The 12500-nt window shown below is 44.0% G+C and overlaps 1 protein-coding gene across 1 annotated transcript in view; it reads right to left on the bottom strand.

The window, feature by feature from the left end:
• Window positions 1-12500, bottom strand: part of LOC310799946 (calcium-transporting ATPase type 2C member 1-like) — a 159948-nt gene that overhangs the window by 37322 nt on the left and 110126 nt on the right. Inside the window, exons 13-15 of the mRNA XM_083662555.1 lie at window positions 10222-10319; window positions 6304-6399; window positions 2706-2795 (exon numbers count right to left, since the gene is read on the bottom strand). Of these exons, the coding sequence (XP_083518681.1) occupies window positions 2706-2795; window positions 6304-6399; window positions 10222-10319 (284 nt within the window). The remainder of the gene's footprint in view (window positions 1-2705; window positions 2796-6303; window positions 6400-10221; window positions 10320-12500) is intronic.

Genomic DNA, 12500 nt, shown 5'->3' with positions numbered 1-12500 from the left:
ACGTTCCCAATTCTATGTATTCAATTCTAAAAAACGACCCTCAACATTTGGGAAGGCTGAGCCACACAACTAGTTTCGTTATAATCGAACGTCATGCTTCGAAGGCGACTTGACGACGATGAGGACGGTGAGGACTCAATCACAGCAGGTCTCCGCTGATAGACGACCACGGAGATCTCTGTTACAGGCGCAGGCACTTTACGCCTCCTCCTGACCAGGCGTAATATTTACGACCGGTCTTAGTGAAAAGAAGGCTTAAGCCCTCTTGGTGCAACCGGCGTCGCTGTTAGGTCGTAAAGTTACGACCGACTTAGCTTAAGACCAGTGTAAGACCAGTTGGTGCAACTGGCCCCCCGACACTTGGATTACACCAGGTGAGCAGTATGGAAGCATTTTATTTTCATTTGTTTATTTATTTATTCAGATTGTTTTTTCTTCTTCTTCAACGCTTGAAAACTAGTCACCGCTTCACTTGTAGGACTGTTTTGCTAAAACTAAAAAACATCCCGTCCTTCCATCGACATGAGGCTGAGTAAATAATGACTGAACTGTTATTTTTGGGTGAACTGTTCCTTTAAAGCCAAGCCTTGACATGTGTGTTTGCTGCTGCTGCTGCTGCTGCAGGGCTAATTGAAACCAAGCCCCTCTCCTCTGCATAACGTCTTCTTCAAACGGTTTTACAGCATGCCCTTGAGCAAGGCAGTGACCCGGCTCTGCTGGACCTGCAGGGGGGGGGGGTGGGGAATCCTAGAAGAGTGTTGGGGATTCAAATCTATCTTAAACCCATCCTGCCCATTCCAGTTTCCAACTGACAACAACCTTTGTACAAACAAAGAGGTTTGTTCAGCCTTCAAAACACATGATCGGAGCCTTTGGGGCTTTAGCATGTGAGCATCATGGGCCAAGAAGCTAAAGGCCGTTACACACCAGGAGCCGACTGGACCAACTGGTCTTACGACTGGTCTTAAAGGGATACACCACTTTTTTGGAAGTTTAGCTCATTTGCCACATCCCCCCCACATAACCAAGATACACCACGCCTTACCGGCACTGTCCGCTTAGTTTACAGTGAGCTACAGTCGTGAAGTTAGTACCGTAAATTCCGGACTATAAGCCGCACCTTTTTTCCCGTTTTTTGGCCCCTGCGGCTTATATAACGGTGTGGCTTATCTATGGATTTTTTCAAAAAAACAAAAAAACAAACAAAAAATCTCTCTTTTTTAGCACTCTTTCTAACTATAAATCCTATATAACTATAATAAGTTTTAATTTCCTCTCTTGCCCTCTTTTCACCACACTGTATGACACTGTATGACACTGTAAAAAACAACACAGGTGGTGTTGTGTTATGTTGTTTTGTTGAAATGTTAATAAATGGGAGCTTCCTCAAACAGCCATCTCTTTCCCGACAATCCCCTCTGTGCATGAACCCTTACATATGGTAATTAAACATTAAAACACAATAAAAAAAAAAAAAAAAAAAAAAAAAATACCATTAAAACACCCGCGGCTTATAGTCCGGTGCGGCTTATATAAGAAAAAAATAGTCAACTTTGCAGGTGCGGCTTATACACCGGTGCAGCTTATAGTCCGGAATTTACGGTAATTATCGGCATAGAATGGAGGCTAATGGTACAGCTGTTAAAAATCTGCCAAAACACACATCTCACTGCACCAAAATACATGGTGTTCTTCGGGTACTCACCACACGATGAAATGTTAATCCAAAATGCACATAATCTGTCTTTTTGGAAGGAAAAGAGGTAGCCGGCACTACTTTCCAAACATGGCCGCCGACATCTTTTCCTTCCAAAAAGACAGATTATGTGCATTTTGGATTAACATTTAATCGTGTGGTGAGTACCCGAAGAACAGCATGTATTTTGGCACGGTGATTTGTGTGTTTTGGCAGATTTTTAACAGCTGTACCATACCAACATTTACGACTGTTTTACTGCCATGTAAAGTAACGACAAGTAACAGTTAGCCGCTAACATTAGCCACACTATTACAGCCGATTACCCATCTGCGGAGCGTCATTTGACGTCAGCACACTCTTCTAAACAGGTCGCGTGCCGCATTCCAGTGGGCATTTCCATGCTTTCACATGGACGCGCATCGCTACGACCGGCGTAGTTAAGACCAGACGTAAGGCCTGTTAGTGCAACAGGCGTAGGTCCACTCTAAAGACTGGTCTTAACTAAGACCGACGTAGGAGTTACGACCAGGCATAGTTAAGACCAGTTGGTGCAACCGGCCCCAGGAGCGACGCCAATAAACGTTGGGAAAATTCAATATCATTTGCAGGCAAATCCTTCGCCCAAATATATCCACACCAAATGCGCTGCGAATTTGAGGTTTAACCAAATAGGTTCTAAACAAAGCATCGTATATGGTCAACAACAAGCAGTGTTGCTTTTGAGGAGAGCAGAGAGGGTGGAGAGTTCCACGGCTTGGTACAGCAGCTGGAACCACGACTGCTTTCAGAGGTCCTTCAGGACGTCTGTGGGACAGTTTGTTTGAAAAATTTGTACCAGGAGTGAGACAATTGAGCTAATATTATAGTGTTTTATAACTGAAGAGTGAATCACTTGGTGTATAATTATTGATTTCCCTCTGATCAAGTTAAATCACACAAATAGATCACTCTTGGTGTGTAAGGGCCTGTAGTCTAGTTAGGAAATCCAGTGTGTGTGTGTGTGTACCTTCATGGCCAGGGCGATGAGCGCTCCCTCTGTGGGGCGTCCCAGCAGTGTGTGGTTCCTGATCACAGAGTCATTACACACACAGCCAACCTAACATCACACACACAGACACACAGACACACAGACACACACACACACAGATTTTTCTGAATATGTAAAGGAAAATCTTACACATTGTTAATACAATAACACCAATTAATCTTTCATGTGGTCGGGTTTCTACACAGTTTCTAGACTACACACACACTTATTTTTCCCTTTTTTTGTGGGGACAGTCCAGACCGAAAAGCTGCGATGTGCGATAACACTGTTCAATATTGCGATGACGATATGACCTGCGATAAATAAATAAAATGCTATAAACAAAAATATTAATGGGTAGGGGTGCTCCGATCCGGCTAAGCCACGATCCGATCCGATTCCCATTCCTGGGGTCACGATGCGATTCCAGAATCGATTCTCGATTCCAACGATTCTCGATTCCAGAATCTAGAATCGATTCTCAATTATGTAGTTTTATAATAACACACAAAGGTAAATCTAAGACAAAAAATGACAAATGTATTAATGCTGAACTTCAAATTCAACTTCTGAAGTATTACAGTGAGGGCCTAAATTCATTTTGCAATATGAGTGTGTTAATTTAAGCATACGTATCAGTAAGTGGCACGGGATTCTCAAAGCCTGTGTTGAGGGTCATACGAACAAAAATGCACTCTTGAAGCAAAAAAAAAAAATCCAAAACCAACAAGTTAATTATTTACATTTTTAGAGCAGTCATTTCTTACACATGAGATTACTTTTAGCCTTTTAGTCATAACGATTATTGAAAGATATTCCATATTCCAGACTGAACTGTTATAACAGAAGTGGAGTATTGGCCAGAATGACATGAACATTTGGACACTTATTCAGCCGGTATCTTGCATGTTGCGTTCAGGTGCACTGTAAAATGTTTTGTTTTATTGCGATAAGACGTGACTTTTGCGATGTGTTCATCGCACATTTTCATATCGCGATGACGATGAAAATACGATTAATCGTGCAGACCTGGTGAGACGAAGGAGAGGCTCGGCCCGGGAGAACCACAGTGCCTCGACTCTCCATGCACTGATGTTCTGGTCCCTGCTGAGTAGTTCCACAGCAGCGGGTTGGGGTTTCTTGTATTAATCTTCATCTTTCGAGTGTGTATGATGTTGTGAGACCCCAAACACCCAACGACCCCAGGTTACATCACTCATGATGTATCCCAGTTGCATTTAGAAGATGTAGTGTGTAATATGTCGGGTTAGGGCATATTGCAGTGAAGCCTGCATCCCCCTTGCCAGGTGCATCTATCCCAGTGATCCTCACTATTTCTTCGATGAGAGCCGCACTGGCAGGGCAAAGTCAATAGGAGAGCCACTTTTACCGCAAAACACCAAAAGCCACCCCAAGGCACATCTGCCTACCATTTATTTTGTGTTTTACTAGGCTCTTTCATACACAGATCGCGCAAAAATTGCCGTTTAGGAGTCCTGTCAAGCCAGCCGCCTCGCCACAGAAATTGCTTTCACACAGAGCCAAGCAGCACGGCCACATTACCGTGCTGCGTGTACTTTCAGGTGAAATCCCCTGATCCCGGATTGAAAGGCGAGCGGAGGGATTTCCAGCTCCTCCTAGCCCAAATGAATATTTTCATAGGTTAGTGTAGCCTAGGCTACTGTATGATGAACAAATTCATTCAACAAGACTTCCCTCCTAGTCCGCTAAGCAGGGAGGATAGGTGCACTCGCATGGAGGGCAGGCAGATCGATATGGTGTCCTACCAAAATTGGAACGATACACGACCGCCCGCATATCAAACAGCTGCAGTCTGCATAACGTTCGTCGGGGGAATAGTAGCCTATAGGCTATAAATGCACATGACTACTTACCGTTAGTAGTTTTTGTAAGGGAATGCACAGAGCTGATTTTGAGAGGGAATAACCTCAGACCAACTCGCCACAGACAGCTATAGCCCTCTGAAGCTTATTATTAATGTATATCCGTTAATTGTAGCCTACCTATAATGTCAACATCGTTTGAGCATAAAGCCTAACCGCACGGAGCATTCCTCCTGGCGTCCCTGCAGTCATGATTGTATAGGCTACTTGTTTTACTTTCACTCGTGCACTTTCTTGATACATGAGGTGATTTCCCCTGTAATTTTTTTATGAATGAGCAGACCATTCGCACCTTTTCCGGCTCGCTGCCCTGACCTTTCAAGTGGAGGCGGGTTGCCAGGTAACCCGGCGCTGTTACTACCTCCCGTCGCGGGACAAAAGGCGTAAAACAATTGTCCACCAAAGCGCGTTCACGACTTTCACATCGGAGGCGCTAATCCTATTTTCCGTGCATTTTTCGGCTTTCAAGGCCGGTGTGAAAGAGCCTATTGTTTTCCATACATACAATATATATATATATATACACATATTCTTCTGAATTCTATGTTTTACTGTTAACGCTATTTTTAATAATCAGAAAGTGTCTAATAATGTGATGGATCAATAAATAAATAACAAACAATAAGATATAACAGTAAATTTGACCTCTATGGATTAGAAAAGTAGGGTAAGGAGAGAGATAAATCAGCCATCAGCCATAGCGTTTTGTCTGGTTTTCTGATTGAAAAGTGTTACATCTTGGTTCACACCAAAAGCATCTAAGAAGCAGCGCTTCACTCACGGAAGCGTGGAGCGGCCGGTGTGTTCGGTTTCCCCTGTTTACACGGACGCTGAAATGTTTTGACAGTATATTAGGCCGCCAACTAAAGCTTCTCGAGCCTCCAACTAAAGCTTCGAGAGCCGCCAGGGTCTCACGAGCCACGCAACGAGGAACTAGGATCTATCTTGTCTATCTTATCATCAATCTTATCACATGGGAGTCTATGGTCAAATGTGTATCTGCCTGGGGACATTTGACATGAAATGTTTGTATCTGAAAATAATTCTTCACTACAACTAATATCACTACATGTGAAATGACAACAGGTCTACACAGCTACATAAAATATGTAGCCATTACGTCAAACATTCAATCAAGCTTCATTTGAATGATCCGGTATTGATTCATAAAATCTAAAGATCGATCTTTTAATTTACTGTATGCCTTTAACGCTGTTAGTCTCACACGACGATTTAAAATCTCAAGCTGTTGTTTACACACTGCTCTAAAGAAAGCACGTATCTGATCACTCTCATTGACTCAGTCTGTAGTGTTGCAAAACTTGCACTATATTGTGTTCACTGCTGCAGTGTTTGGTCAAAAACGTTCAAAAAATAATTGAATCCGCTATTCTTTCTAGTTTTGGTCCACGTGAAATGTTCTATGGTCTCTCCTGATGGAAAAATAAATGGCAGATGAAATCCCTTGTTCGTATGCCTAAATCGGAAGTGGCTCTCTATTGGGACCTTGGGAATGGAAATCTAATCAATTCAGGAAATCAGTGGTGATCCCCAGACCTAGTAGTAATGACTATCAGGACTGAAAAACAATATAACTTTCCAGAGTTTTTGTCTAATGCCCAGCCCTTTAAAGGCCCTGACACCCAGACAGCAGGGGGGCGCTGTTCACTCACCTCCACCACCTTGCTGATGGAGGGGCATGAGAAACCGTGGACCACCTCTCCGTCCAGCAGCACCTCTCCTGCTCCATTATAGCCCACACCCGTCACCTAGGAGACAGACAACAACAACAACACCCACCGGTCACAAACAACAACAAGACATCACTGATGACATCATCAGCGGGACTCTTATGACATCACCGATGATGTCACAACTGCTTTTATGACATCACACCCTCTTATGACATCACTGATTATGTCACAATGCCCGATGTCACAATGTATGCCATCATCACTGGGACGTGGTGTGTGTGTATGAGAATCTATGACATCACTGATGTCCTCAGCGGGACACACAAACAGACAGAGCTCTAGCTCCCTTTTATATAAAGAAGATATAGATAGATAGATAGATAGATAGATAGATAAGATAAGATAGTCTTAAAATCTAAATTTACATGATCAGAACTAGATTCTGATCATCTAATATCAAGAAAACTGATTTGTGATTATTTTCAAAGTTGATTTGCACTGGAAGCACATGGAAAACCTCTTTTAGATTTTAAGATTGTCTTGTTATTATTTATTATTTTTATTTTAGATTTGCTACTGTACTAAATGGCTTTTTTAAGATGAATGTATTTCCAATTTGCCTGTACATGTACAGCATGTGATGTGAACATTCACGGTCAATCGAGTTTTCGCTTTACTACTCTATCTGAACTACTTGTAGGTATATACCAGGGGTGCCCACACTTTTTCAGCTTGGGAGCTACTTTTAAAATGACCAAGTCAAAGTGATCTACCAAACATATTTATTTATATATATATACACTGAGTATACAGTGGAAAACAGTGGAACAGTGGAAAAACAGTGGAAACAGTGGAAAAACAGTGGAAACAGTGGGAAAAAAAAAAAAAAAAAAAAATCCCCTCAATGCCATGCGATCTACCACACTACCTTCACGATCGACCGGTCGATCGCGATTGACGTATTGGGCACCCCTGGTATATACTGTATCTACTGTTTATTTGCTGAAATCTATTTTCCCTCTCAAAGTTAGAGACGTTTGCATGCAGCGGGGCTATGACAGCAGTTATTATTATAACTAAGGTTCTATGAAGGAGTCATGATAAAGAGACCATCAGGCTCCAAGTAGAAAATGTCCCCTGGAACACAATCTGTCACCGTCACCTAACCCGTGTGTCCCTGGCAGCAGCTCGCGGGCGGCTGTAGCCTGCACAGCAGGAAGTGGGGCACTCTGTTCTCTCTGCGTCCTGGATGGTTAAACTCAAATGAACCTTCTCCACCAGACCCCAGCTCCCATTTTAGCATTGTCACCATCATCAAAAGATCAATGATACAAAAGACTCGCCTGATATCAGACTGAATTGAATTCAACTTAAACACGATTTCAGACGGCAGCCCGTCTTTATTGTCACACGAACACACTACAACACATGCATGCGGCCACAACACACACTCATGCTGACGGTGGCCGGTGAAATATGTCCTCTGCATTTGACCCATCCAGGCTTGTCCTTTCCTCCAGGGGGCAGGCCAGGAGCAGTGGTCGCTTTTTCTTTCCAGCGCCCGGGGACCATCATTGGACCATCATTGGACCAACTTCAGATGTTGTCGTCACTGGTCGGATGACGATCTTCTGCATGTTTTTAGTGGGGGGTTATGTACGGAGGAACCCCCTGGGGGGTACGGGGAGAACATGCAAACTCCACACAGAAAGGCCCTTTCGACGAGATAGCCCACCTGGGCAGTAGGCACTGAAGATATGGGGGGGTCACAGCTCCAGCGCCCACAGCGTCCCAGGCGAGAATCGAACTCAGGACCTTCTAGCTGTGAGGCGACAGCGCTACCGACTGCGTCACCGTACCCCTGAAAAAGGATGAGTCAGGTCGAACACCTTCGACTCTGAGTGGACTGAGTCTTCAAACCAGCACAAAGCGCAGGGCTGTAGTCCATTCAGCCTTCTGGCACTTTAGGCAATGTTTTGGGCGTACCTCAACAAAATGACATTTTGAACATGGTACATGGTCCTCCTACGCCTAACCCCATGGTCAATCCTACCCTTAAACGTAACCCATCCACATCCCCCCTACGATGGTCCCCCCCTCAAACCCAGACTATGTAGGACTATCTATCCCCAGCTAGGGGCACCTATTCCCTTGGCCCCGCCCCCTTCGCTAAACATCCATGAGTGAGTGTCCTGAATTTGCCACCTTCTGACCCCGGCCTGGCCTGCTGCCAGCGTTGTGGGGAAAAAGGTCTTGTTTGAACTTTGTCCTGATACTAAGCTATGCTGCGTGGGCTTTCAAAGGCATCCGGCATGGATGTCAATCATATTAAAAGTTGCCTATAAGTGTTAAACGAGTGCGGAGAAAACATTTCGTCTTCCGCTACCTGGATGAGCTGCCGCCAGTGACGTTTAACAAATACTGCTTTCCTATCATCTCAGTGTGGCAGGTTGTCTGTTTAGTAACATGAGAGTAGGCATGGGTCGATTTCCGGTTTTACCGGTTCGGTTCGGCGTACGAGCCCAAACCGGTTTGATCACGTGCGAACCGAAAAAACCTAAAAAAAAAAAAAAAAAAAAAAAATTTTTTTTTTTTTTTTTTGCCAGTCCATTCTGATTGCACTATTGTTCGCATTAGGCTCTTCTCAAGTTGCACTATAGGCAAAAGTCTTATTTTGTTTATTATGTTGATGTTTGAAGAAAAGTTGAGCTGAATAGTTATGAGAAATAAATACAGGGTGTGTTTGTTACACAGGTGTCCTGCTTCTTTTTATTCAGTATCATTGCTGGTTGACAGTACCAGCTTAGAGGTGTATTATCGCTATCAGGTGGACTGAAGTTGCACTACAGACAGTTATGGGCCACACTCGGGAGCCCTGCTTAAAAAAAAAAAAAAAAAAAATGTAATTACAAAAAAAATCGGTATACCGGTTCGATCCGGTTTAGACGGCAATATCGAACCGGTTTTAAAATTTTCAAACCGACCCAGCCCTACATGAGAGGTAAAGAGAAGCGGCAGAGAGACATTACAATATAGAGACGGCTCAACTCCAGTTCGATTGCTGTACCATTTCATCCTATAGAGAGCCGCAGGAACGAGTCCGGAAATCATCGATGCTAACAGCCCTGGTTCTTCACAGTTTTCGCCTATGGGAGTTTTGAATGGGTTTTTGGCGCGATGCTTCTAATAATCTCTCTGGGCAACGCTGGCTTAATCAAACGCGAACCAGTGTTTAGTAACATCATCTTCACACATGAAGACCACTTTTATGAGTTTTGAAGCTTTTATGTGCCGTTAAAAGGGTGGCTAGCTAGCAAACGGCTAAATGAGACTACACTGTTGAGTCGACGGGGATATTATACGTCAATAACGTCACCACTCAAAGGACGAACACGGAAATTCTCTTTCCCTCACCTGGTTCAGCCCGTTCAGTCCGGGGTAATCAGTGCACACATCCAACAACAGTCCAGGTTGAGTGCTGACGTGACGTGGAAGCCTATGCGACACTGTGTGTAGTTCTGGATTAGTTTAGCTCGAGCTTTTTACTTCTAGGGCTCGCATTTACGCTACAAAACTCATGAAAGTGGTCCTCATGTGTGAAGATTATCCGACGGAACTCTGGTTCGCGTTTGATTAATCTTGCGTTGCCCAGAGACCTTATTTGAAGCATCGCGGCAAAAACCCATTCAAAAATCCCATAGACAGAAACAGTGTAGAACCAGGAAGTTCGGGACTTCCGCATTCAGCCTACAAAAATACGTCATCCCTGCGGCTCTCTATTGGCGGAGCCTGGATTGAGCCAACTCTATCTACACTTTATATAATATATTAATTATTAATATATTATTATATATAATGTATATAATATATTTAGATGATGTCTGGAGGCGGACAGACCTCGGCATGCAGTCCGTCTGAGGTGAAGAGCTGAGTGACCGTCATCTCGTTCTTGGTCAGCGTTCCCGTCTTGTCCGAACAAATCACGTTACAACAGCCTGAGGGGGTGAGAGGGTGAGAGAGAGAGAGAGAGAGAGAGAGAGAGAGAGAGAGAGTCACAGACACACTTGTCTTATTGATTTGTGGTCTAATCTGCAGAACCGATCGCACCACGAGACAACATAAACATAAGCAACAACACTTTATGGAAATCTATTCATCTTGTCCGACGACGGAAACGTCGGCTGATGTCCCATTGGTTTAATTTTGTTTCCTGGTTCTTTGGCTGCAGCTGAACTTTTGATGGACTTCCCCGTCCGTCGTCAGTAGCCAATCAAGAGGCTCACTGGTGTTTCTGCACTGCCCACTCGACAGATCACCTGTCAATCAAACAGTGTGGGGGCGGGGCTGGGATTATCTGTTGCTGCCGTTTGAGGCTGTGTTGGAATTGACCTGCTATGCCTAAGCACTCCTCGACCCCGATGGAAAAGGTCATGAGGTCAAGGATGTAATAAAAGACAACCGCGGATGTCGGTTATTAATAATAATATAATAATAATAATAATTAATACATAGCACTTATATAGCGCTTTTCTAGGTACTCAGAGACGCTTACGGTTATTGACGTGGGTCAGCCGTGGTGAAACTACAATAGCTAGCCGGTGCTAAGCTAACCAGCTAAACTGTCACCTTACACCGATTCCACCACTTTCGAAAAACCCTGACAACTGCCTATGGGTTTAACATATTGTTGAAAGTTGTTCAGAACATATAATATATAATGTGTCCCTGTCATGTTTGTTTTCGTGAATGGCCGAATGGTCCATCACTTTGCTACCGCAAGGAATTGTGGGAGGGCATTATCTACAGTCCTTTCCTTTCGTAAAGGATGGTCCAGTGTATCCCACATGCTAAAGGAGCGCGTGAGGAAGTATTGAAGCACATTTCCTTAGCATTTAGACAACTCTTAGATACTTCGGGGTCATTTTAAATTTAACCATCCGTAGCACAATGTGACCGCAGCCTGAGTTTCTCTCTTCTTTGTCTGTTGTTCAGCCATGATGGCTATATCCCGGCTCATGCCAACTACACAGCTCTTCTTCTGCTGATTCCAAACAAACTGGAAACGCAAAACGCATCACTTCCACAACGGCTGTTCAGAAGAAAAAAAAACACCGTTGACTTAGAGCAGGCAGCGATGATACAAACAATTTGGGGGAAAATGTCCTGGATTATCGACGGTTTTAACTTAACTCATTGAGTGCCAGCCACTTTTGGAGAACGGACGCTCCCAGTGCCAGAGTTTCAGAGCGTTTTCAGTGATTTCTCGATGCCCACAGAATATTGTGTGATATTACTATGTAAACACCGAACACGCAAAAAGAACGATGAGACTCTCTTCTATCATCAGCAAAAAAAAGTTTATTGATATCATTTTCCGTTCTTTAGTTATCAGCCGGAGAAGATAGCTTGATTTAACCAAAAACAGCCGTTTTTTTCTAGAAGCTGAGATAATGAGCCTTTTGTGAAATTAAACATTTCAAGCACATCACTGACTCTGAAGCTAATATTTTCTGATGTAGTCACACCTCAAAAATAATTTCCTTCAATAAAACAGTGAAGGCCAGGGAATTTTGTTTGGCAGAATAATATTTTTTAGCTGCAACCTTGCTGGTCTTGATTTGCTGCTGGTGGGCATCGGATATTCTGGCTTGCGTTTGCCAATCCTGTCCTGCTGTCTGGGTCTGTCTGGGTCAGTGTTGTGTGCTGCTCTGCGTGCCCCCCCCCCCCCCCCCCCCTCAACTGCAAACCCCTCCTCCGTGGGAGTGTCTCTGGTGGCTTTCTGCTGAGTTTGCTGTGCACAGTGAAGGGTGCGCTACATCCAGCTTTTTTACAGCGTTCCGCGTGTGTTTGTCACCGGCTCCCATGCTTCCAGTTGAGAATAATAACAACTCCACGGCTGATCATGTGGATGGGCTGTCGCAACGGACACGGAGGGGCTCAATTGTGGCAGCAGATTGGCTGCTGCAGGCACAGCTAACGTTATGCTTCATGCATATCGATGCATACGGATGCGATGCGATTTCCGTTTCCCCAACGACTTCTTCTTTGTTTTTTCCTCGCCTTTCTGTAATCTGGAGAGCACTGTCGCCACCTAAGGGTTCTGTAAAATAGGTTATACACATTCAATAGCTCCCATATTGTAAGAGGCGATGTAAGAGGCTTAGATCCACGTCCCA

The sequence above is a fragment of the Poromitra crassiceps genome (assembly GCF_964638095.1).
Source record: "Poromitra crassiceps genome assembly, chromosome: 29".
Taxonomy (NCBI): Eukaryota; Metazoa; Chordata; class Actinopteri; order Beryciformes; family Melamphaidae; genus Poromitra; species Poromitra crassiceps.
The sequence above is the reverse complement of the archived record's forward strand: the minus strand, read 5'-3'. Positions and strand labels throughout refer to the sequence as shown.